This window comes from Gastrolobium bilobum, unplaced genomic scaffold, assembly GCF_033153095.1.
Source record: "Gastrolobium bilobum isolate Gb01-03AN ecotype WA unplaced genomic scaffold, APGP_CSIRO_Gbil_v1 utg3268, whole genome shotgun sequence".
Classification (NCBI taxonomy): domain Eukaryota; kingdom Viridiplantae; phylum Streptophyta; class Magnoliopsida; order Fabales; family Fabaceae; genus Gastrolobium; species Gastrolobium bilobum.
Genome location: NW_026899992.1, coordinates 1,071,592 through 1,094,278, shown reverse-complemented (window position 1 = coordinate 1,094,278; position 22,687 = coordinate 1,071,592). Strand labels below are relative to the sequence as shown.

The 22,687-nt window shown below is 31.1% G+C and overlaps 2 protein-coding genes across 3 annotated transcripts; both read left to right on the top strand.

Moving 5' to 3' along the window:
- Positions 1-8,091: 8,091 nt before the first annotated feature.
- Positions 8,092-14,530, top strand: LOC133294776 (sodium/hydrogen exchanger 2-like). Of its 2 annotated transcripts, none has more exons than XM_061493530.1 (15): positions 8,092-8,112; positions 8,962-9,273; positions 9,469-9,587; positions 10,727-10,824; positions 11,052-11,111; positions 11,189-11,235; positions 11,315-11,509; positions 11,654-11,700; positions 12,381-12,447; positions 12,535-12,635; positions 12,731-12,832; positions 13,127-13,265; positions 13,361-13,423; positions 13,560-13,643; positions 13,923-14,530. In XM_061493530.1, exons 2-15 carry the CDS (start codon positions 9,100-9,102, stop codon positions 14,256-14,258), a joined length of 1,632 nt encoding a protein of 543 aa, XP_061349514.1. In that variant the 5' UTR covers positions 8,092-8,112; positions 8,962-9,099; the 3' UTR covers positions 14,259-14,530. The 2 variants fall into 2 exon arrangements, with proteins under 2 accessions (XP_061349514.1, XP_061349513.1); XM_061493529.1 differs by lacking the exon at positions 8,092-8,112 and adding an exon at positions 8,155-8,614.
- A 5,756-nt stretch (positions 14,531-20,286) lies between these two features.
- LOC133294778 (protein CANDIDATE G-PROTEIN COUPLED RECEPTOR 2-like) lies at positions 20,287-22,199 on the top strand. The gene is made up of 6 exons (XM_061493532.1): positions 20,287-20,793; positions 20,995-21,186; positions 21,278-21,440; positions 21,527-21,629; positions 21,728-21,809; positions 21,949-22,199. Exons 1-6 carry the CDS (start codon positions 20,518-20,520, stop codon positions 22,024-22,026), a joined length of 894 nt encoding a protein of 297 aa, XP_061349516.1. The 5' UTR covers positions 20,287-20,517; the 3' UTR covers positions 22,027-22,199.
- The last annotated feature ends 488 nt before the right edge of the window (positions 22,200-22,687 follow it).

The following is a 22,687-nucleotide window of genomic DNA, read 5'->3' as shown; positions in this document are numbered from 1 at the left end:
ATTTTTGAAATTAATATTTCTTATGTTATAAGAGATAATTTTATCTCTTATATTCACATAAAAGTATGTGAGACCCATATTTTTTTTTCTCTCTTCTCTTCAAATGACTCTATATGGGCTTCACACACTTTTATAAGTGCGTAGAAAATAATTTTATCTTATACAACATGATAAATATTATTACTTTTATTTTTATCACTTCCATACTCTAAAAATCATTTTCGTTAGCATACACTTCTATAACGATTGTCGACAGCAACCATTGCTACTGACCTCCGTGATGTACCAATGGCAATCTATTGTCATTGACTCATTGTCAATATCCTCTAGCGACAGCAGCTATCGTCCTTAACACTCTTAATTAATTTAAATTATATCATAATTAAAATTAAAATTTCAAATTTGTCTTCATGTGAAACCCTGAAAGGAAGACTACTTTGATATGGATTACTCGTGATTCATGAGGGACTTGCATGGTTGGGTCAGGGTGGGTATCGCTATTTCAATATTTATGACTCATGAGACCTCCGTTGAGGTGACCCTAAATTATGTGCCTTTTTGCAAAAATAAGAAAAAGGATCTTTTAATTTTAATAAATAATAGAAAAAATAAAATAAATATTGTTCTAATTATATTGCAGCTCTTTAGTATTCGGGTATTCATCTTCTGTCCTGTTAGATTCACAATATGTTGTCTGCGTATGTGCGTTTTGTGATGAGTTTTAATTTAATTTATCATTAATTTAAAATTTCACATTATTAATAAATTATGTCATTTTCGTGTACCAAAAAGGAAATATTGCATTTTCCATCATTTAGTGTTTTTATTTGTATTAAAAGTTTTTTTTTTTTTTTTAATAGATCAACATTAAATATTATTTATTTTACTTCCATTTAAACATATAATTAAACGGTTTACATTATATATAAAATAGTCAAATTAAAATAAAGATGAAATATATAGAAGAAAAAATGAATGAATATGGACAATAAAAATGTGTTGAATGTCTTGATATGAGTCTAGTCTTAGAGGGGCTTATCGAATGATTAGCAGCTAGAGTTTAACATTATATTGTTAATAGATCAACATTTTTATATGATTACTATTGATCTGTTTTTATATGATTATGATTTTGTATATAACCATATCATATATATATATATATATATATATATATATATATATATATATATATATATATATATATATGGGGTTTGCATTAAATTTTTCTACACATATAATATTTTGTGGAGTTCACACTTTTTGAAGAAAAAAGAAGAAGAAAAAATTACGGCACGCAAAACGAATCTCTATAGCATTACACAATCACTTTTCCTACAATATAACTATTATAAAATCTTATATATATATATATATATAGGGTTCGTTTTTTCTGCAGTTACTGCAGATAAGTTATCTGCAATAAGCCCAATATGACGTCATTTTAGGGCAGAAATCATGGTGTTTTTGTAATTTGAATTTATTTCAGGGTTATAAGGGAGAAAAGGACAGCTATACATTTTTTGGTGCTGTTAATTCGGGTTTCTTTAAAGGGGGCAATGTATTAAATAGAGATCAACTGTCTAACGCCAGCGAGTAATGAATGATACATAACCAGTGGCCGAGCCACGCTATTATAATGGACTCGGTCCGAGTTAAATTTTAACAAATTATATTTATTATCTATAATTATATAATTAATTATAATTTGATCCGGTTTAAAATTATGATTTGGCCGGGCTAAAATTTGTAATTTGGCCCTATCAAAAAATTAAAATATATTTGGTGAGAGATTTGAGTAAGTTGTATGAAGTTATGTGTTCTATTTTCACTTATATAAAAAATATTTAATAAAATTGTAACTCTTTTTTATGCTATCTGCTCAGATATTTTGTATTTAATATAATTTAATTATATTATAATATAAACTAACTAAAATAAATAAATAAATAAATACACATATAATTTTTTAGCCCGAGTTCCGATTGGAGCCTGGCTCCGCCACTGTACATAACCCCACTTATACAGTTGACTGAGTTGCGGCTATTATTATAATTTAAATTGTATTTCAACTTAACTAGTGATGTTAAATTAGAATTTTATTTTTGGATATCCAATAATGTTAAAATCTTAGTAGGGATAATTTTGTATGTAATTGTATTAAAAATTGTTATTGAAGACAGTGAGTGATATTATATCACTAAGAGATTTGAGCTCATGTAAAGAACAGAAGGGGTAGATAATCAGGATTATCACTGTGCAATTATAAATATTAAAAACAGACTTACTTGATATGTATGAAACAGACAGAATCATGAGAATGAAAAAATGCAGTATTAAAGGAATAAAATCCGAGCCCACAGAACGTGTCTCTTTAAGACAATTTGCCCCCTCACTGATGCCAAAGGTTGATGGACACTTGTCTCCCAGGATAGAACGGATTTCGTTTGAAGAGTGGCGACATTACCAGTCAACAGCTCAAACGAACACAACTAAATTCCAGAGGAAACTACACCAGAGTATGAACAGGAATATGCAAACCGGAAGGAGAAAAATTACGATAGAGTTTTAGTGCAGAAAAAATTGGATCCATTTTCTGAAGGTGTCAGTGTCTATTTATAAACACTGATCGGTCACGATGAGCCGTGACTGACGGCGGCGAACGAGTGCGACCGGTGACCGGTTTGGCGAGCAGACACAACCGATGACCGGTTCGCGAAAGGGAAGAACCGGTTCGGTTCAAAATTGCTCAAAAAACCAGCGGGTAGAAACGTTTGGGTTCGAAATTTTGGAGGAAGCAACAGATACATTTTAGACAAAATATTAAAAAATATTTAATAAAAAAATATTTTTATTACACACAGCCGAGCCGAGCTGAGCCGGACGGCAGCGGTAGCGCGTGGTGGACCAAAGCCCACTTAGCTCCTCCCCCTCCACAAAATGTGTAGTGACTCAAAGGGTCAATCTAGGAGATTGAGGTGAGAGCTTATAAACTCTCTCACTTCCTACTAATTGTCCAATGTGAGACTTGTTCACACACCTCTACATCTTCACTTTTCTGTTTTCTTTATTAACCCACTTCTTATTTATAACCTATGGATTATTGTTCATAAATTCCAACAAAAATTTGATACGGAAAATTTTATTATCCCTATAATCCTATCCGCCTCAACCGGATTAATTGATTAATTTATGAACCGATTAAGAAACTTTTTTTACAAAAAATTAAGTCATTGTCAATATCTAATTTAAATCTTTTATATTCCTGAACAAAGTGTATGAAATTTGAAGGCTTAAGTATATATAGAGAGTAGTACACATTGTATCCAAAAAAAAGAAAAAAAAAAAGAGAGTAGTACATTGCTTCAATAATATATTTACTTTTACTAGTTCACGAGGAATCGATGCTCACAGGAGAGATTAGCACGGAGACACCCATTAAATTAATAATATATATGAAAAACTCATCTAATTATGTTTAGTTTATTTATTATATTTTTAATACTATGATCCATTTTTTATAATTTAAATAAAGAATTATACATTTCGGAAGTACTAATTTATTTCAATTAATACACAATTAATGGCTAATGGTTAGGGATGTATATGATAATCATTTTATTTTTTGGCACTTTTTTTGAGAAAAATAATTATTTTTTATTTTTATAATTCTTAATAAAATAATTTATTTGTATTCCTGAGAATATAATTGTGTTTGATAACACTATAAATTTGTTTTGAAAATATTATAAATTTATCATTTCATAGATATAAAATGATCAAATTACAAGATTTTACAATTAATATATCAAAATTTTATATTTAAGAAATAATTATCATTTAAAATAGATATAAAATTTTATCTCATGAAAATACTTAAAAAATAATTATATTTTTTAATATTATATTATTATTTTAATATTAAATAAAGAAGTGAATATTATATTACATGAGCTAAATCATTTTTATGATATCAAATTATTTTTGTCATACAAGTCATATCAAATGTGTTCGAAAATAATATATAAAAGAATGTGCATGCAAAATTTATATTTTTAATATTTAATATTACATTCTATAAATATATAAGAAGTTTCTAATGTAATTGAGTAATACGAATTCATTTTATACAAATTAAGTAAAATTTTATTCCACAAAAACATTAGTCACGTACCTAAAAAAATAGCGAAGAGTTATATTTACAAATTAAATAATTTACAAATTCTTACAATAAATCATAATTGTTGATTTTCATAAATCTAACAGTTATAATTTATAGAGAATTAACAATTAATTAATAAGTGTGATCCAATAAATTATAACCGTTAGATTTACGAAAATCAACAGTTATGATTTGGTTGTAAGAATTTGTAAACAATTTAGTTTGTAAATATAACCATACTCAAAAAAATATATAAGATATTAAAAAATGCATTAATTTTATTGTGACTTTTTAATTGATCAAAATGTATTCGCCTTATAACTTATGAAGAGTTTATAAAAATAAATATTTCCGCAAATAATACATATCGTATTCATTTCTTATGTAGTTTTCAATTGAATTAGAAAATGTCACCAAAAAAAAGGTAATAGATACAATTATACAAACATATTTATAAGAGTAGTGAGAAAATAATCAAAATACCATAAAGAAAGTATCTAAATTAAGTTAAAAGGATTATAACTTAACCTTAACCTTATTATGATTCATGATGAGATCATGAAAATTGGATTAATTAAAATTAATGACCAAATTCAACCTTTCCCAACCTTGTCTACATAGTTCAAATTGGGCGTTTGATTCTGGAGAAATTTTTTGAATACTAGGAAAATGTAATTGATAAGGAAATGGTTGGAAAGTGAGATAAAGTGAGATAGGTAGGAAAATGTAAAAAAAAAAAGTTGTTTGGTGGGGAAAAACTTTACTGGGAAAATTAGGTAACTTTTATGAAATCTATGTTTGGTTGAAGGTAAAATATAGATGGGAAAACAAGTTGGTATTACGAAAATAACCCTGATTTTAATTTTTTTTTATGGTATGTTTGGTATTACAAAATCTCAAACATACGAAAATCTATGTTTGAGATTTTGTTTTTTTTAGGCCTCGTTTTGCTCCTGTGTCTATTTTTGTTGCAAAAAGGGATAATAAGAGAGCAAGAATAGAGGATGCTTTGGCGAGAGAGTTAACTGTTGCTACAAGTTTCCTTTTTAAGAGGGTATAATGGTCTCTAACAATTTCTCTACACAGTCATTTAGCTAGTTTTCACACAAAAATCACCTCCAACAAATCTTTCTCAACAGTGGCAAAACCTATCATTCCACCAGCAAATGGAAAAAACAATGCAAATAGGATAGCTGGGTATTTAGATTGAATCTATTCAACCAAACAAGTCATTTCTGGATTCCTTCCTTCATTTGTATAGGAAACTTTGAAAACCCTCTCAACGAAACACCACCTTAGGCTTTTGTTTGGGACAATGAACCTCATCCCTTAATTTGTAGCTACTAATGGAAAGAAAAAGATTTGGAAGGATAAAAATTTCACAGGCTTTATCATTTATTATCCTTTTTTAATGAAAAGTATGAATGTGAAGTAATTTATGTAAGGTTGAGTATATATTTACATGTATTTATTTTTTTCTTAACAAAACAAAGTAAATGAAGCATCAGTTGCTGTGAAAAAAACACAAATTCTTTTAAATAATATCAAATAGGAGGAATGCTAATTTTTCTTTACTTCTCTATTTATTTTTTCTAGAAGTCCCAGTATTAGAAGATTTATTCCTATACAAAATAAATAATATTCTTAAATTACAATAAACCATAGTAAAAAAGTAAATTGACAGATTAGGATAACAAATACCATTAAGGGATTGTTAGAAATCAAAGCCATAAATCTAGTACATGACCAGTTCTATCACAAGTGAATATAGAAGGAGCCACCGCCACCAACTGATTACTACTGGACTTCAACAAATAATAAAAATAGAATAAATGTACAATCTTATAAGGTATCTTATAAGGTGATGGTGGCTGATGGAAGGTTCACAAAACTGAAATGAACTAGGTGGAATCGAGTTAAACATAATTTATTCATTTATATTGATTTCCATAACAATAAGTTCCTAAGACTTATTAAGAAAATAATTTATTCTTTTTAACTCAAGACCTGTTCTTGTTTTAATTCACAATTTTATAAGTTTTTAAAATTTAATAAATAAAGTTTAAATTCTATATTTATTTATATTTTATATACTTTAAGAGCACCGGATAACAGGATAAAAACAAAATATAATAATTTTATCATTTCTGCAGCATGATTGATAAGCTATGCGTAATTGCAAAACTACCATCAATTCGTTTAAATGATAAACTCAGTAGATTTAGACATTACATCCCAATCAAAAACTTTAAAATATTTAGTTTATGAGTTATTTTTGTAAAGAACGATACATCACCTCAAAAGCTAGCTTAAAGTGTGGGAGTGTTCAAGGCCGTATAAAGGCCACATTAGTTGCCCACATAATCAATGTGGGACTATATATTTCAACACGCCCCCTCACGCAAGAGCCCTTTGGGCTAGAAGCGTGGAACTGCACATGCCCAATTTTTGGTTTACCTTTTTGTGTTTTTTTTATTTTAATTCCACTTGAAAGTGGGGGGCCATGAGAATTGAACTTGTGACCTTATAGTTACTCAAGCTCAAAGGGTGGGAGTGCCCAAGATCTTATAAAGGCCACATTAATTGCCCACATAATCAATGTGGAACTATATATCTCAACAATTTTAGTTTATGTAACATGCTTAGATTATTTTTTCTCAGTTTGATATTTTTTTATCAATTTTTTATCTCTCCTTTGCATGTTGTTGCAACCATTAATTCCTCCTCAAGCAGAAGCTTTTTCAATAATTTATGGGGTTACCATCGAAGCGGGCTATAGGCTTGGTTCCACAACATACGACATGCAAATCTTTTTTTTTTTTTTTGGTTAAAAAATAATTTTTTATTTTGAAAACTTTGTAAATTATTTTATATATTTTACTTAATATTATTTTTTTATATTTTTTTGAAAAATTTAAATTAATATAAAAAAATAAGTCAAAAGAAAATAAAAAAAGTAAATCTTTAAAAATTATGTAAAATCATGTTATAAAATATATTTCTATCTATTTATATCAATGTTATAAAACTCAGACTAACCCGGTCAGGTCGATCCGAAAATCAGTGAACCGGTCATATGATCGGTCCGATTTTCATATTAGGTCGGCTATATATTGGAACTGGTGCGACCCAATCAATTTTTGTAAAAATCAGTAACCCCGCCCAGTTAAAAAAAAAACCGTTTTGTTCTCATCAATTGATACTTTTCTTTTTTTCACTCTCATATACAAATGGTTTGTTTTCTTTTGAAATATTTAAGTGATCTGTTGCTTATTAACTTACATAGATTATGTACTTACAATATAGTTAGAGATGTCTCCACTGAACTTGAAGTACTAGTATCATAAGTATTATAGGTTTGTTTGATATTTTGTTGAATAATAATGTGTAATTTTATTATTTTTCATATTTAAATATTTGAAATTGACATCATTTTTTTTAAAGGTATTTAAGTATATTTTTTTATAAATTTATATATACTTATCGGATCATGCGATTAAACTAGTAACCCACTGAATATATTAGTGACCAAATACTTTGACGAGTCCGTAATCGTTCCGAATTTAATAACATTAATTTATATAATTTTGTTCTATTTAAACAGAAACTATTTGTTTAGTACACGTTAAATATGAGACCTAATATAGTATGAGCATGACGTACTTATATATTAATCAAGGGACCAAACTTACCGATCTAATATCTCGATTTGCTTCCGCAAAATCTCATAGTTGACCGCAATAGTGCAACCAAGATTCTTGCATGGCACATCATCCACCACATGATTCAATAAACATAAATATCACGAGGAAGCGTGAAGGGCTGCGAATACGATTCCTCTATGGGGCTTAACCCCAACGCGTCGCATAGTAACAAAACTCAATTATAAATTAGAATTTTGATTCGTGTTCTCTTTCTCCTCCGTTTGTGTCCGTCTCTGCGTCCACACGGTTCTCTCTCTCTCTCTCTCTCTCTCTCTCTCTCTCTCTCTCTCTCCTTTTATACTCAAACCATCGTCTTTCCAATTTCTCTATAATTCCAGAGCTTTCGTAGCCTCCTGTTTTTTTTTCTCTCACTCTGATTTAAAACAAAAATAAAATAAAAAATTGCAAAAACTTTCTATTCATTTCCTCAGCTATTGTTTGTTTGTTTTTTTCTTTTTCTTTTTCGAATTTCCTTTTCCAACCACCAACCTTGAGCTTCACGTTTAATTTTGTCCTTGTTCTGTAGTTCCATTCCTTGTTTTCTTCTCGTTTCAAGCGTGTTCCGTGCGTAATTCCTGGGTGGAACCATTGCAGAGAGCTGTAAAGTGTTCCAATTTGCCAGGAATTCGAACAAGAGATTGGTTTCCTAGCTTTCTTTGTTCGAATTCTTTGTACGTCGGATTATTTGAATTTTCAAAATACTGAGAAAATCGCTGCCTTTCAATCAATGCTGCTATCGACCGTTTTGGTGAGCATTTTGCAATTATGTGAACCAATTATTGGGTCCTAAATATTGTAGCAGTGTTTGATCTTCTGTTGTTGAAGATTTTAACAGGATCTAAATAATTATATTTTCTAAAACCGTATGCCCTAATTTCCTCCTAGTTTTCTTAGTTACCCTTTGCTTTGAATTATGTACTTTGATGTCTAATATACTCTCTTTTTTCCGCCTTTTCCCAAAAAAAATTAAATTTTTTTTTTGCCTTATTAAATGTCTGCATCTGAAATAGAATCATGTTACCTAATAGGTGCTGGGTGTATTTTTTCTCTTTATTATGGAATATTTTACATTCATGTTTGTTGCTCTGATTGCAGAAATTCATTTATCTGTGAGATCCAAAGTTTCTTAATATGGACAGCTCGGAGACATAATTTCGGACCATTAATTGACTTTGAACTAGGCAACTCAGCAATAATCTGAAATTACGTACAATCTTCTTCTGCAAGGACAAAATGGCTTTTGAAATCAGTTCTGTTGTTTCAAAATTGCAAATGGTATCCACTTCCGACCATTCCTCCGTAGTCTCCATGAACTTATTTGTGGCACTTCTATGTGCTTGTATTGTCATTGGTCATCTTCTTGAGGAGAATCGGTGGATGAATGAGTCTATCACTGCCCTTTTGATTGTAAGTGTTCACTTTTCTTTAGCTTGTTTGCATATAAATCATTTCAGGGAAACCAACTCCTCCAAATATTTTGCTATCCTTTAAGATGAAATAAGATCTGTGTATTGATGCTTAGTTTGAACAATATTGGATGCTGTTTTTTCTTTTTCTTTTTTCTATTGGATGATGACCTAATTTCATATTGATTGTTCTCAGGGTCTTTGCACTGGCGTAGTCATTTTGCTGTTTAGTGGTGGCACAAACTCGCATATTCTTGTTTTCAGTGAAGACCTTTTCTTTATATACCTTCTGCCGCCTATTATATTTAATGCCGGGTAATTTTTTTGCTCCATTTCATTGTCTAGTAAGGAATCCATGTACTTTTTTTTTTTAGATTTCTCCAGGGTTCATTAATCGATTACTTGACTAATCCGGGCGAGGCAGGCAGGATAAGGGCAACAAAGTTTTCCCTACCAAAGTCTTAACAGGGCTGCGTACCCAAGAATCAAAATCGATGTTTGACTCTGTATTTATCGTTGTCTGATTAAAATTGGGGAGTGTTATGTTTTGCCTCCTTAAAACCATAAACTAGTAACAAAATAAAGATTTGTGGGCAGACATCCCAATGTGGTAATCTGAAAGTGGTCTAGAAGGCCTAGATTTTCCCTGATACTATAGCATACTGCACGAATAATGCACATCTTTATCTCTTCTTTTTTTGGTAGAAAAAAACGTATTTTTGCAGAAGCAGTCATAATTAACTTTACATAATTAATGACAGAGAAACTTCAGGGGCATATGAAATCTGTGCAGTCTTGGAGTTTGAAATGGTTATAGCATTCCGTTCACTTGCCTGCACTTATAAGTCCTAGTTTTGTGGATTTTCCTCTTCCATTATTTCAATAATGTTGAAAAATATACAACTTAAATAAGTTTTACTTATTTTCCTTATATTTATTCATTTATGTATTTACTTTTTTCTTTCTTATTTATTTTTATTTTCCCTTAATATTTTCCCAATTTTTTCTTGTTTTTTATTTGGGTTCTCCGATCCCAACTATTTTGGAATAAAGGTGATATTGATGTTGATGATGTTGAGTCTTCTTGGCTCCTGCTTGCACATACCATGGGCGATTTCATCTCTTCTGTGTAATAAATATTATATTGACTGTGTAGATAAAAACAGCTAAACTGTTTACCCGTGATATTAGCGTTAATTGTATATAAACCACTCCCCATTAAACCTCACTAGCGAGGGTAGGAGTGAGGGCAATTCTTATATACAGTCTTACCCCTAACATATTTGTAAAGAGACTGAATCCTGAATTCGAAAAACTTCAGAATCTTACCCATCCAAAAGTTCTTGTTCTGCATCTGAGAATTCATATTTTATTATTATCTTTTAACTTCATCATGTGCATGGTAGATTGCAGTCATTGTTTGTTATGAATTTATTCTCTGTGATTTATTTCAGGTTTCAGGTGAAAAAGAAGCAATTTTTTGTTAACTTCATTACAATCATGTTGTTTGGTGCTATTGGTACATTAATATCTTGTACCGTCATAACTTTGGGTATGTCCTACCCCTTTAGATGTATTTATTTGGTATCTTAGTTTTGACAGAGAAAATAATTTGTAAACTTACGGTTGTCATTTTGTTACTAACCCAAATTTATCAATTGGAAGCTTTTTTTGGTTTGAAGAACAACTTAATTCAGTAAAATGGATAGTTAATTTAAGGAAACTGACCATAGAGAAATTTTCTAGTTCTGCTGACTTAAATTTGAAGCATTATTTCAGGCGTTACGCAAGCTTTTAAGAGGATGGATATTGGTCCACTGGAGATTGGGGATTATCTAGGTATTATACTTGTCAACCTCGTCTACTTGGGAACTTCTTATTCAGTTTGTGAGTTAATATTTTGTGATAATTTTCAGCAATTGGTGCAATATTTGCTGCGACAGATTCTGTTTGCACGTTGCAGGTTTGAAACATATGTTTTTTGCATTCTTCCAGCAACTAGGTATCATAGCTAATTACTGAACTTATAAATGATGATGCAGGTGCTAAATCAGGATGAGACACCTTTGCTGTACAGTCTTGTATTTGGGGAGGGTGTTGTGAATGATGCTACATCGGTGGTGCTTTTCAATGCAATCCAAAGCTTTGACCTCAACCAAATTGATCCTACAATTGCTTTGCACTTCATTGGCAACTTCTTATATCTGTTTATCGCGAGTACCATGCTTGGGGTTTTGGTAACTGTCTTTCTCCCTCTAACTCTTTCATGCATATGTCAATCAGAGTCAGACACACAGACAACATCCATATTAACAGTGAGCATGCATGTAAATATTGGTATTACTTATACTCTGTTCTAATGTATCTCCATCACCTTGTAGACAGGTCTTCTTAGTGCTTACATTATTAAAAAGCTGTACATTGGCAGGTATCTTCTTGTCATTTTTCCATTTCCTTTGTCACTTCAGTAACTATGTGTTATTCCATTGTTTTATATTGTATATAGGCAGTTAATTCATTGTAAAACTAAAGTTGTAGACATATCTATGATAATAAATAGTGTTCCTGCTTATCTCAATTTTATGTATTATTTGTTAGCTTGAAAATGTTTATGACGATTGTACTGAACTTATTTTTTATTTTTTTGAACTTAGAAGAAACCATCTATCTTAACTGGTTCAGAAGTTCATTCCAGCTTGAAGCCAGAATAACCGGGTTCATTAATTTTTTTAATGAGGGTTTTATAAATGATTTCATAATGCATAAAAGGGAATAAATTTAATCAAATAACCTGATGAAGAGATACCGATAAAGATTAAATTGCATGAACTAGTTAGGCATGGGTTTCTAGTATAAAATACAAGGACATACTCCCAGAATTCTTGTTGTGGTATGAATTGTTATGATTTTCTATTGTCTTAATTTCTTTGTTCCTTTTTAGGATAAAAAAGTTATATTAGTTCAGTAGAATTTTTTAACAACTTCTTGTCTTTCCCCGTGTCTATCTGTCAGTTTTTGTTTTTCTATCTTGAGCACGAGGTTTTTTAGACTTGGCACTGGATGATATGATTCTTTATTGAGGATCAACAATTTTCTCCTTAATTTCAGGCACTCTACAGATCGTGAAGTTGCTCTTATGATGCTAATGGCATACCTCTCCTACATGCTGGCTGAAGTACGTTTTAAAGAACTTTAGTATGTTTTATGGATGCTGTCAACTTTTGTCGTTATCATGATGCTGATGTATCTATATACTATGCAGTTATGTTATCTGAGTGGCATTCTCACTGTATTCTTTTGTGGGATTGTTATGTCGCATTATACTTGGCATAACGTGTCTGAGAGTTCAAGAATCACTACTAAGTATGTCTTTTAAACAGATTTCCACGAGCTACGTACAATGTCGAAGTCTATATATATATATATCTAAACCTATACTTTTCGTGTGACTCTCACAGGCATGCGTTTGCAACCTTGTCGTTTGTTGCTGAGATCTTTATCTTCCTTTATGTTGGTATGGATGCCTTGGACATTGAAAAATGGAGGTTTGTCAGTGATAGGTATGTCCAATGTTCTCTCAAGAGACTAGTGAGTAGTCATTGATACACTCACTTTTTTGTACTCATGAAAAATTGTTGAATGTCATTCTTTCATATCAACAATTGGTATGATGAGCTGCTTTACTGAAACAGTCCTTTTATTACTTGATGTGACTGGAGAGTTCTTCTATATTATTGTTTTCTGCTTTTCTTTTTTGACATTTTATCTTTTATTCTTGAATCTTTTCACTCTCAAAACTTCCTTCTCTTATAATGGGAAAACAATTCATGTGCCACACTTGGTTTTTTCTGCAGCCCTGGAACATCTGTAGCAACGAGTGCAGTATTGTTGGGTCTAGTACTTGCTGGAAGAGCAGCTTTTGTTTTCCCCTTATCCTTCTTATCCAATTTGACTAAAAAATCACCAAATGATAAAATCTCCTTCAGACAGCAAGTATGGCTATATTTATTTCATCGAGACCCTTTTTCTAAATTTCTTGTACTATTGTCAAGTTTCGCTGACAAGTTTCTTATTATTTCTTATCCTAGGTGATCATTTGGTGGGCTGGTCTCATGAGAGGTGCTGTTTCAATTGCACTCGCATATAATCAGGTAGGAGTAACACTACTCGATTTTGGCTAATTTGAATGATTGACCACTGATTCAGCCAAAGAAAAAAAAATTACTGGTCACAGTTGATAGTATCTTAAAGTTGATGCGTTAAAAACTGATACAATTATAAATGCAGTTCACCATGTCGGGACATACTCAACTGCGAAGCAATGCAATCATGATTACTAGCACCATCACTGTTGTGCTTTTCAGCACAATGGTAAGTTATCTGTTTTGTAGTTTCTGACATCCTTAAACAGGGTCCATTGCTTTCTTTTCATTACATTGCTGCATCACTGATATTTATTCTACTAGATTAGAGATTTGATATGAAATCTATACTCTATTAGCACCTAGATGAAATGCCCACTTGTCTAGTGACACCTTCACGTCGTGATACTTATAATTATTCAAATTATCTACAAATCAGACGCGGTTATATATTATATAAAAATTTCTTTGCCGATGGTACTGACACAACTTAATTACAATCTTGCAGGTGTTTGGTTTGATGACTAAGCCGCTCATAAGGCTTTTACTGCCTCAGGACCCTCATTCTAAAGGCACAAACAGCATGACAAGCACAGATCCCTCTACTCCAAAATCATTCAATGTCCCACTTCTAGGAAGTGCTCAGGATTCAGAAGCCGATCTTGATAGCAGAGTTCCTCGTCCAAGCAGCATTCGTGCCTTACTAAGCACTCCAACACACACTGTTCATCGTTTATGGCGTAAGTTTGATGACGCCTTCATGCGTCCCGTTTTTGGTGGCAGGGGCTTCGTTCCTGTAGAACCTGGCTCACCAAATGAACGCAATGGTCATCCATGGCGTTGAGAAGAAAGCCAATAAATATGTGAAACGCATTGTGAATTGCATACATTTTGTGGAGATAAAGCAAGGGCATGTTTAAGAATACCTTAATGAAATTTTGTTTAGCTCTTTGGGTAGCGAGAACTGAGAAGGCTGTGTACCATAATTCTTCTCTGCGTCTCCTGCAAACTAGAATATTTGAATAGATTTTCTGACCCATCATTATCATTGCACTAAATTTTATTAGCTAAAGCTAAATATTTTAATTTCAAAAAAAAAAAAAAAAACTAAATATTTTCCACATTACACAAGTTTTTATATTGGTTTTATTCTGCACAGCTTATGCCTTTAATGAGGCAATGATGGATTTTTAGTGTACCTGATTACCATAGGAATGTCTACTATCCTATAGATGAGAACTTGACAGGACATACCACTGGCTATGAAATGGTTGCAATACTGAATTTGCAAACTTTGTCCCTATTAATGAGCACCCAAAGGCTCATTTTTTTCTTTCTTTTTTGGGAAAAGTTCACCAATGCCCCTATGGTCTGCTTCAGAATCATTTATGTCCCTGTGATTTTTTTCCTGTCACATATGCCCCTATGCTTTGTAAAAAATAAGAAACCACAGGGATATATGTGATAAAAAACATACCCTTTTACAAACCACAGGGGCATATGTGATAAGAAAAAAACCACAGGGGCATATGTGATTCTGAAGTAAACCACAGGGGCATTGGTGAACTTTTCCCTTCTTTTTTAAACCCCTCTTATCTTATCCTAGCCTTACACGCATTACCAAAAAAAGAAAGCCATGTTTTGATCTCTTGAAAGAACCTGTTGGATTATTATGGGATGATTGATGAGTGACAAAATGCTCTTTATGTTGCACCTCGGTCTTGTTTATGATAGCAATTGCATTGATTGTTCTTACTTTGTTTATTTTATTTTATTTTCCTTATTCTTCTTTCTGCCAATCTCCTAGCTGAGGTTGTTGATATTTTTTAAAAAATTGAAACATTCTGAACGCAATTTATTACTTTACTAGAAATGTCTCTAATTAAGTTTTCTCATGAAAATGCCAAAACTTCAACATAAATCAGCAATTAAGTTTTGTAATTTTAATTTATTTTAAGGTTATATTAGTTTTGACATGCCAAAACAATTATTTTAAGGAAATATCATCAAAGTTGTCCTTAATTCTTCGTCTGCATGTATATACGGAGAAGAAAAAAAAATTAGTAGATTGCTGGGAAGAAATTCCAATATCGTTATTTAGACAGCGCAGTTGAGCTTTTAAAAAGATCCTGTAAATGAAAATAAGGTTTTATTTTTTGTGAATTAAAAAATAAAAATCCGAACATATTGTCAAGGCAGTCTTTGATCAGAAGGTTAGGGTTTGTAAGGAGGAGGTTATCGGTTTGAGATAGAAGGATTTTGAGATACTTGAAATATTATATTAAGAGGCATTGATTTTGGAACCATTTTTTCTCTGATTTAAAAAATCTTAAAGATAATGCAAGCTATTGGACTTCAGCTTATATGAGCTCAAATAATCATGCTTTTACCGATTGAGCTTGTATATGAACATATTATTAAATTATACTATTAATGAGAAATAATATATTTACAACCTATTTTCGTTTACAATCTTTTATAATTATATCTTAACCGTTATTTTTGACCATGAGCGATTATCATTTATTGCGGATTAATAATTAATTAATGAGTTTGATTTTCGAAAATAATAACAATTGGTTGACGAAAATCAATGGTTAAAATGTGGTTATAAAATGTTGTAAACTAAAATAAGTTGTAAGAATAATCTTCCTCATTATTAATATATCTAAAATTATATTCAAAAATTTATTCTATGTTTATGCTTGTATCCTTTTGTACTTTATCCTCAATTTCAGATTTTACTAGTAAAATTTCCCCCATCTGAGGGGTGAGCATCGGTTATGATAAAGGAATGTTGCAGACTCAAGCAGAATACTAAATAAAGACTCTTTTTCTCGGGGCGTGTGCACACCAATTTTGATGGCAAATGTTTATGAGGGTGTGGCCAGTTTATGGCAACTTACCTCAATACTCCACAATATTCCTCAAAGCTCTTGTGACTGTATTAGATTATATCAATGTGTTTGCAATTGATATTTTGAACAAAAGGATGTTAACATATTGATTGTATACAGATTCTTTTTAGCAGATATTCCGCTATTTCGTAACATTATCGGCTACAACACCATAGATCTTACCCTTTACTATACAGCTAGTTCGGTTTCAGAGAACCGAAGAATTATATCGTAAGGTATGCGTTCAGACATATTTTATAGACAAATATTTTGGTTGACTTATAGTTAAAATGTGGGTGTGTGCACAGTATTAGTAGTAGTAGTAAATGAGATTCAGTGTGTGTACCTGAGGGTCTTTAGTTTTTTTTATTTATAGGAGTTATCTTTTGAACTTGGACTGTGTAGATCTCTTAATTGATGTAGGACTTAACTTCTTATTTGTAAAAATAAAAGTTTTATTTTCATTATCTTTATCATCTTATGCTATTAGGATAATTGTGTCATTATCCATCAAGAGATTCATGAATAGGTAATTAGGATATATCCATATTTCACAATACAGCTTAAATATGTTCAACTTGACATATGTTACTACTATCTTACACAAAAGTGACATACCGATTTTATGGTAGATTTGGTAGACGGGAATTAATCCTCTTATTTAATAATTTGAGAGAATTTCAACTATTCAGAAACAAATTAATTATGATGAGAGATGAGAAAGCAAAAATATTAGGATAGAGAGTGACGAAATTATCACAAATTCTCTCATATAACATAATCATGTTAAATAATAGAGTAAATATCATTTTTGCTCCTCAGCAAATTTCACGATGCCCGCTTTAGTCCCTAACAAATCAAAAGGTCCATTGTGGTTATTAAAAAATTCAAAATGAACTCATTTTAGTCCTTTTAGAGGCTAATAGGGGTCTTTTTTGAATTTGTGAGGGATCACAATTTCAACTAAATGAGTCCATTTTAAATTTCTTAGGGACCACGATGGGCATTTTTATTTGCTAGGGACTAAAACGGGCATCGTAAAATTTACTGAAGACCAAAAAAAAATATTTACTCTAAATAATACTTCTTCCTTGTATCATTAAACACGGTGGATACGAGAGTTTAGAGCTACGCTGCCTGAAATAACACCCGGTACAAAAAGCTTCCACAAGCATAAAAGTGATGGTTTTTTAACATGTGACTTCCATGCCTTCGGTTCACTCTATCGACAGTTAAATTTGATTAGTTTTGACAAAAATAATAAAAATCGATTTAAGGTAAATGGTTTCCTTATAATATAATAAGTTTGGTTTAATTTAAATTTTATATAATCTAATTTAATTTAAATAAGTTTAAATTTTAAATTAATTCATACTTAATTTTTAATCCTACAATATATGTCCGAATTCAAGAGATGAAATAAAGTTTGGCTTAAGGTGTAAATAGAAATGTCCTGAAATGAGTATGAATACTATAAATTCTTTTCATGTAAAATATTATTTTTAAAAATAGATAGACTCAGTTTATTTTGAATTAGATCGATTTTATTTAAAAATATTAAAAATAAATTTTTTAATATTTAACTCAATTTTTTTTAATTCTAATTGAATTAGTTTGATTTTAAACACTCTTTTATCATCATCCAAAGTTTCTCAAGAGCAGATAGCGCTTATGATTTTTCAAATATGAAAAATAAAATAAAAAATAAACAGTGCAATACTTTCTTCAAAAACATATATATGTAGGGAGAGTAGGATTAATTTACGTCGATACAAAAAAAAAAAAAAATCTGCTTCAATTTTTGTTGTTTGTTCACTTATATCTAATTACTCATATATTAAATCAATTAAAGCCATTAAATATAAATAAAATATAACTTATACCGCTGTAAAATAATGTTGCCATTGTAAATATAATGTTGTTAAGAGTTTCGAAAGAAAAATTTATTGACCTTTACGTCACTGTCAATATTTTCTTTAGAGGATGACAGGTATTTAACATTTTGTTCTATCGTTATTTCTTACAGATCCTCACACGGATATTTTATAAACTAACTTTGAGTATTTAAAATTTCTCGATTTTACCTTTCCATACACCTTAAAAGTCTATCATGCTTGATTACAAAAAAAAAAAAAAAAAAAAGTCTATAATGCTTCAGTGATTTCATGTCACATTTTAGATGAATCTAAAGGTAAAATAGAAAATTTTAAAATATGTAGTACGTAGAAATGAAGGCACGTCAAGTGGGTTAAAAAAATATCTGAGATGGATCTGAATGACATATAAAATCAAAATGTTATTAATTATGCGGTTACTTTTAAACAAAAAAGAAGAAATTTACATTCATTATTTAACATGACCACAAAAAGTTTCCTACACACACAACATTTTATAGGACTCGCCTGTCTTGAAGAAAAAAAAAATTACGCCACGTAAAACGAAGTTTTATAACATAACACAATCATTTTTCTTACAACATAATTCTTATAAAACCAAAAAAAATGCCAATAGTAAATAAAGATGTTACTTTACGTGACACGAATCCAATTTTCAATTCTATTTAATTTAATTTAACATCTTTACATTCACAAATCTACGCAACTGTAAATTTAAAATTTTCTATAACAAAGAAAGTGAAAATTGTTAGATCAGAAGGGGAAAAAACAGAGATTTTATTTAGGAACGGTTATAGTAATTATCTCTTTTTCTTATTATTTTTTATTATTAAATCTTAATCGTTGATTTTTGTCAATTTAACGATTGTAATTTATTGGGTCATACTTATTTATTAATTATTAATTTATAATAAATTATAACCGTTAGATCGACGAAAATCAAAGGTTGAGATTTGATAGTAAGAGGTAATAAGAAAAAGAGAAAGTATCTATCAATGTTGTGAAAATCAGACCGGACCGGCCAGGTCGACTCGGAACCCGGTGAAGAGGTCATCTGACCGGTCCAGTTATCACATTGGATCAGTCAAGTATCGGACTCGGTACGACCCGGTGCGACCCGACCAGTTTTGGTGAAAACTCGGTGACCCGGCTCGGGTTTTTAAAAAAAAATATTTTCAAAGAAAAAAAAGTTTTCCAAAAAATATATCATAATTGATATATTTGAGTGATCTATTATTTATTGACTTATATAAGTTATGTACCTACCATCTTAATATTATCTCAGTTATGCACTATATAGGAAATTTTGATTTTATAGTTAGAGATGTCGTTTACCGAACCTAAAACACCAATATAACAAGCATTATATATTTGTTTGATCCTTTATTGGACAATAATGTATAATTCATTTATTTTTATATTAAAATATGAGTTTGTGTTTTCTAAAGTTACTTTAGATAACTTTATCTAATGTTTATCGAAACGATGTCGTTTTGGGGCAGAAATTATGGTATTTTTATAATTTTAATTTATTTCAGGGTTATAATAGTCTTTATCATTCTAATTTTTAAATTTTTTAACCCAAAACGGCGTCGCTTTGATGAACATTAGATAAAGTTATTTAAAGTAACATTAGATACTTTTTTCCCTTAAAATATTTAGAATTTATATTATTTTTTCAACTATTTGAGTATTTTTATAATTTTTTTAATATAAATTATAGATTTATATACAATTACCGAATCATACAATTCAATCAGTGACCCACGGATTGAAGAACCAATGACCCAATAACACAACCGGATCATTCACCGGGCCGATTTCAAGTATAAATTATTAGGGTTTTCATTTTATCCTTTAACATAACACAACAAACTTTCCTACCCTCACAACATTTTGTGGGGCCCACATTTTTTAAAATCAAAAAATAAATAAAAAATTAAGGCACGCAAAACGAATCTCTATAACATTACACAATCACTTTTCCTACAACGTAACTCTTATAAAATTCAAATTATTATTAATGATTAGTAATAAAGTATTGATAACACGGAGTTCAATAAGAAATTCCGAAGCTTACCCAAAACCAAAGCACAGAAATGCCATAACCACAATAACAACCATCGATGTTTCTGTGATTCCGTATATTCAGATGTTACTGTTCCGCAAGCTCATCCCACGATATACTCTACAAACAACATAGAAACTAATCTTATTCTTTTCCTCGATTCCAATTTTCCGTAGTTCATTCCATTCGCTTTCTGAGATTGGGGATTAGGGTTTATCCGTTTAAAACCGAGTAGTCGGAGAAATGGTTCAACAATCGGTGCTAGCAATAGCAACGCAAGGGTCGGAATCTTCAAGCCCAGTGTTAGCAGGGAGATTCTCCAATTGGGTGTTCGAGTGCCATGGGTTCTGGCACAATGCGGTGTTGATTACGGCGTCGTTTCTCTTCGTGTTGTACTTGGCACTGCAAGCTAAACAGAGCTTCCACAAGCTCTCACATGACCGCTCTTATATCATAATATCGTATTACGTCACCCTCTGGGTTGTCAGCGTCCTCAATCTTGCTTGGTGCTCTTTTCAGGTCACCCTATGTTTCTCTTCAATTTCTTTAATCAAGCAAAAAAAAAAAAAAAATTGTTATTTTATTTATTTATATAGTGGTCGATGGATTCTGCATTTGTTTTGTTGTGTTATTTTATGATTTACTGGCATTGGTGAATGTTGATGCAATGATACTAAAAATTAAAATTGCTTTTTTTTTTTGTTAATTTGGTTGATTCAGTCATGGGAATGCTCTTCTGGGAAAGAGTTGGCATGGAACTTGTTATCCCTTTTTACTACTTCGGGAATGCTGTTTCTTGAAGTGAGTTTGCTGGCTTTTTTACTTCAAGGGAATAGTGCGAGTGGCTTAGAAGCATTGACACGAACTTTTGGTATATCTGGGATCATTGTTGGTTTTGATATCTTGTTGAAGGTAATTTTGTTTGGTTATTCTTTCACTAGAACCCTGCTTTTGTCCTTGTGATTTATGTATGAATTGTTGCACCTTTTTACTTGTTGGTTAGGCTGTGTATCTGTTTGGATTTGGGATCCCATTATTCATTGACAGCAGTGACAGTACGCATCACGTGAAGTGGAACTTGTGGGTTGTCCACAAGCTGTTGCTTACCGCTGTTTATGGGGTGATATTGTTCATGTATCATTCCAGGTGGATAGAAAGGTTACCTGGTAAGTCAATTGTCTGGATTGTCATATTATGTAATTAGTTTTATAATTGAGTAATTTATCTTTCTTTCTTTTTCTTTTTTTTGCAGCAAGACCTGCGTTTTATAAGTATGTTACTGTTATGTTCATCTTGAATGCAATTGCGTTGTTTGCTTGTGGGATTACTGGAAACGGTGCTGCATTTGCCTTCTGGTTTGGTTCTTCTCTAAGCTTAGCAGAAAAGAAATTCTTTTGAGCTTTTTTTTCTTTGGCATCTTTCTCTAAAGCTTTGTGTTTACTTTTGTTCACAGGTTCTATCGTGTCACAGTTGTTTGTTACCATGCCTTTTATCTTCCCCTGCTCTATATAACATTTCTGGCAGACTTTTTTCAGGTCATAATGCCCCTCCACTTGATGCCCTGCATTCAGTTTTTACTATTCAAACTTCGGTATTGTTTGTAGTTAGGAGTTAGGACATCCTTTCTTCTTTCATTGATCTGACCGAGATTGTTCCTTATTGTGTTGATTACAGGAGGAAGATTTGCACTTGGACAATGTGTATTACTCTGAAATGAAAGATGCTGGTTTCTTCGAAGCAGATTGGGACTGATGTGGTGTCAACTGTTAGATTAGATTAATAAGGTGCAGGTCATCCCGTTCACGAAGTATGTAAATAAAGTAAATATGTTAGTAGATCACATTTTTATATAGAATTTAAAAAAAGATGTTTGTTGAGACATTTCGCTCCTTGACTGTTTGGTTATTTACCAGATTACATCAACCACGGGTAAATGCTATATTAGCATGTTCTATATGTGGTTATATTGAATTTTGGTAGTCTGTTAGTGCAATGAATCAATTTTTTTTAAAAAGAATATAGACTAGAACAATCAATCATGTTTTAAGCAATTAACATATGTAAAACAGTATTATTGATTTTATGCAGATCTTTCAGGGTAGTCATTACATAACGCTATTTATCTTACTATGTTAGTAAGTATCAAATGTTCAACTCGACTCCGATTACAATCCTACCCAAAAGTGACATTTTCATTTTGAGTATTTTTTTGGGTACAAGACATTTGATTTTCTTGTACATCGGCTGGAAAGTCCGTCAATAAGCACAGGATGAGAATTCAAATATTTATTGCCTGAATAGAACATATCACCAACTTATGGCTTCGAAAGCTTCAAGCATTGGGCACATTAGATTGCTAATAAAAAAAAGGTGTTCCCTTTTTCTTGATCCAAGTTCAATAAGTGAAGGTTCC

What these genes read in the sequence shown, in the direction of transcription:
- LOC133294778 (XM_061493532.1), top strand. Translation starts at nt 20,518, where the DNA reads ATGGTTCAACAATCGGTGCTAGCAATAGCAACGCAAGGGTCGGAATCT. An exon ending in GGTGCTGCATTTGCCTTCTG is followed by an intron (nt 21,630 to 21,727) that starts GTTTGGTTCTTC and finishes TTTTGTTCACAG; the next exon opens with GTTCTATCGTGTCACAGTTG. An exon ending in TTCTGGCAGACTTTTTTCAG is followed by an intron (nt 21,810 to 21,948) that starts GTCATAATGCCC and finishes TGTTGATTACAG; the next exon opens with GAGGAAGATTTGCACTTGGA.
- LOC133294776 (XM_061493530.1), top strand. Translation starts at nt 9,100, where the DNA reads ATGGCTTTTGAAATCAGTTCTGTTGTTTCAAAATTGCAAATGGTATCC. An exon ending in ATTCTGTTTGCACGTTGCAG is followed by an intron (nt 11,236 to 11,314) that starts GTTTGAAACATA and finishes ATGATGATGCAG; the next exon opens with GTGCTAAATCAGGATGAGAC. An exon ending in TTGTGCTTTTCAGCACAATG is followed by an intron (nt 13,644 to 13,922) that starts GTAAGTTATCTG and finishes ACAATCTTGCAG; the next exon opens with GTGTTTGGTTTGATGACTAA.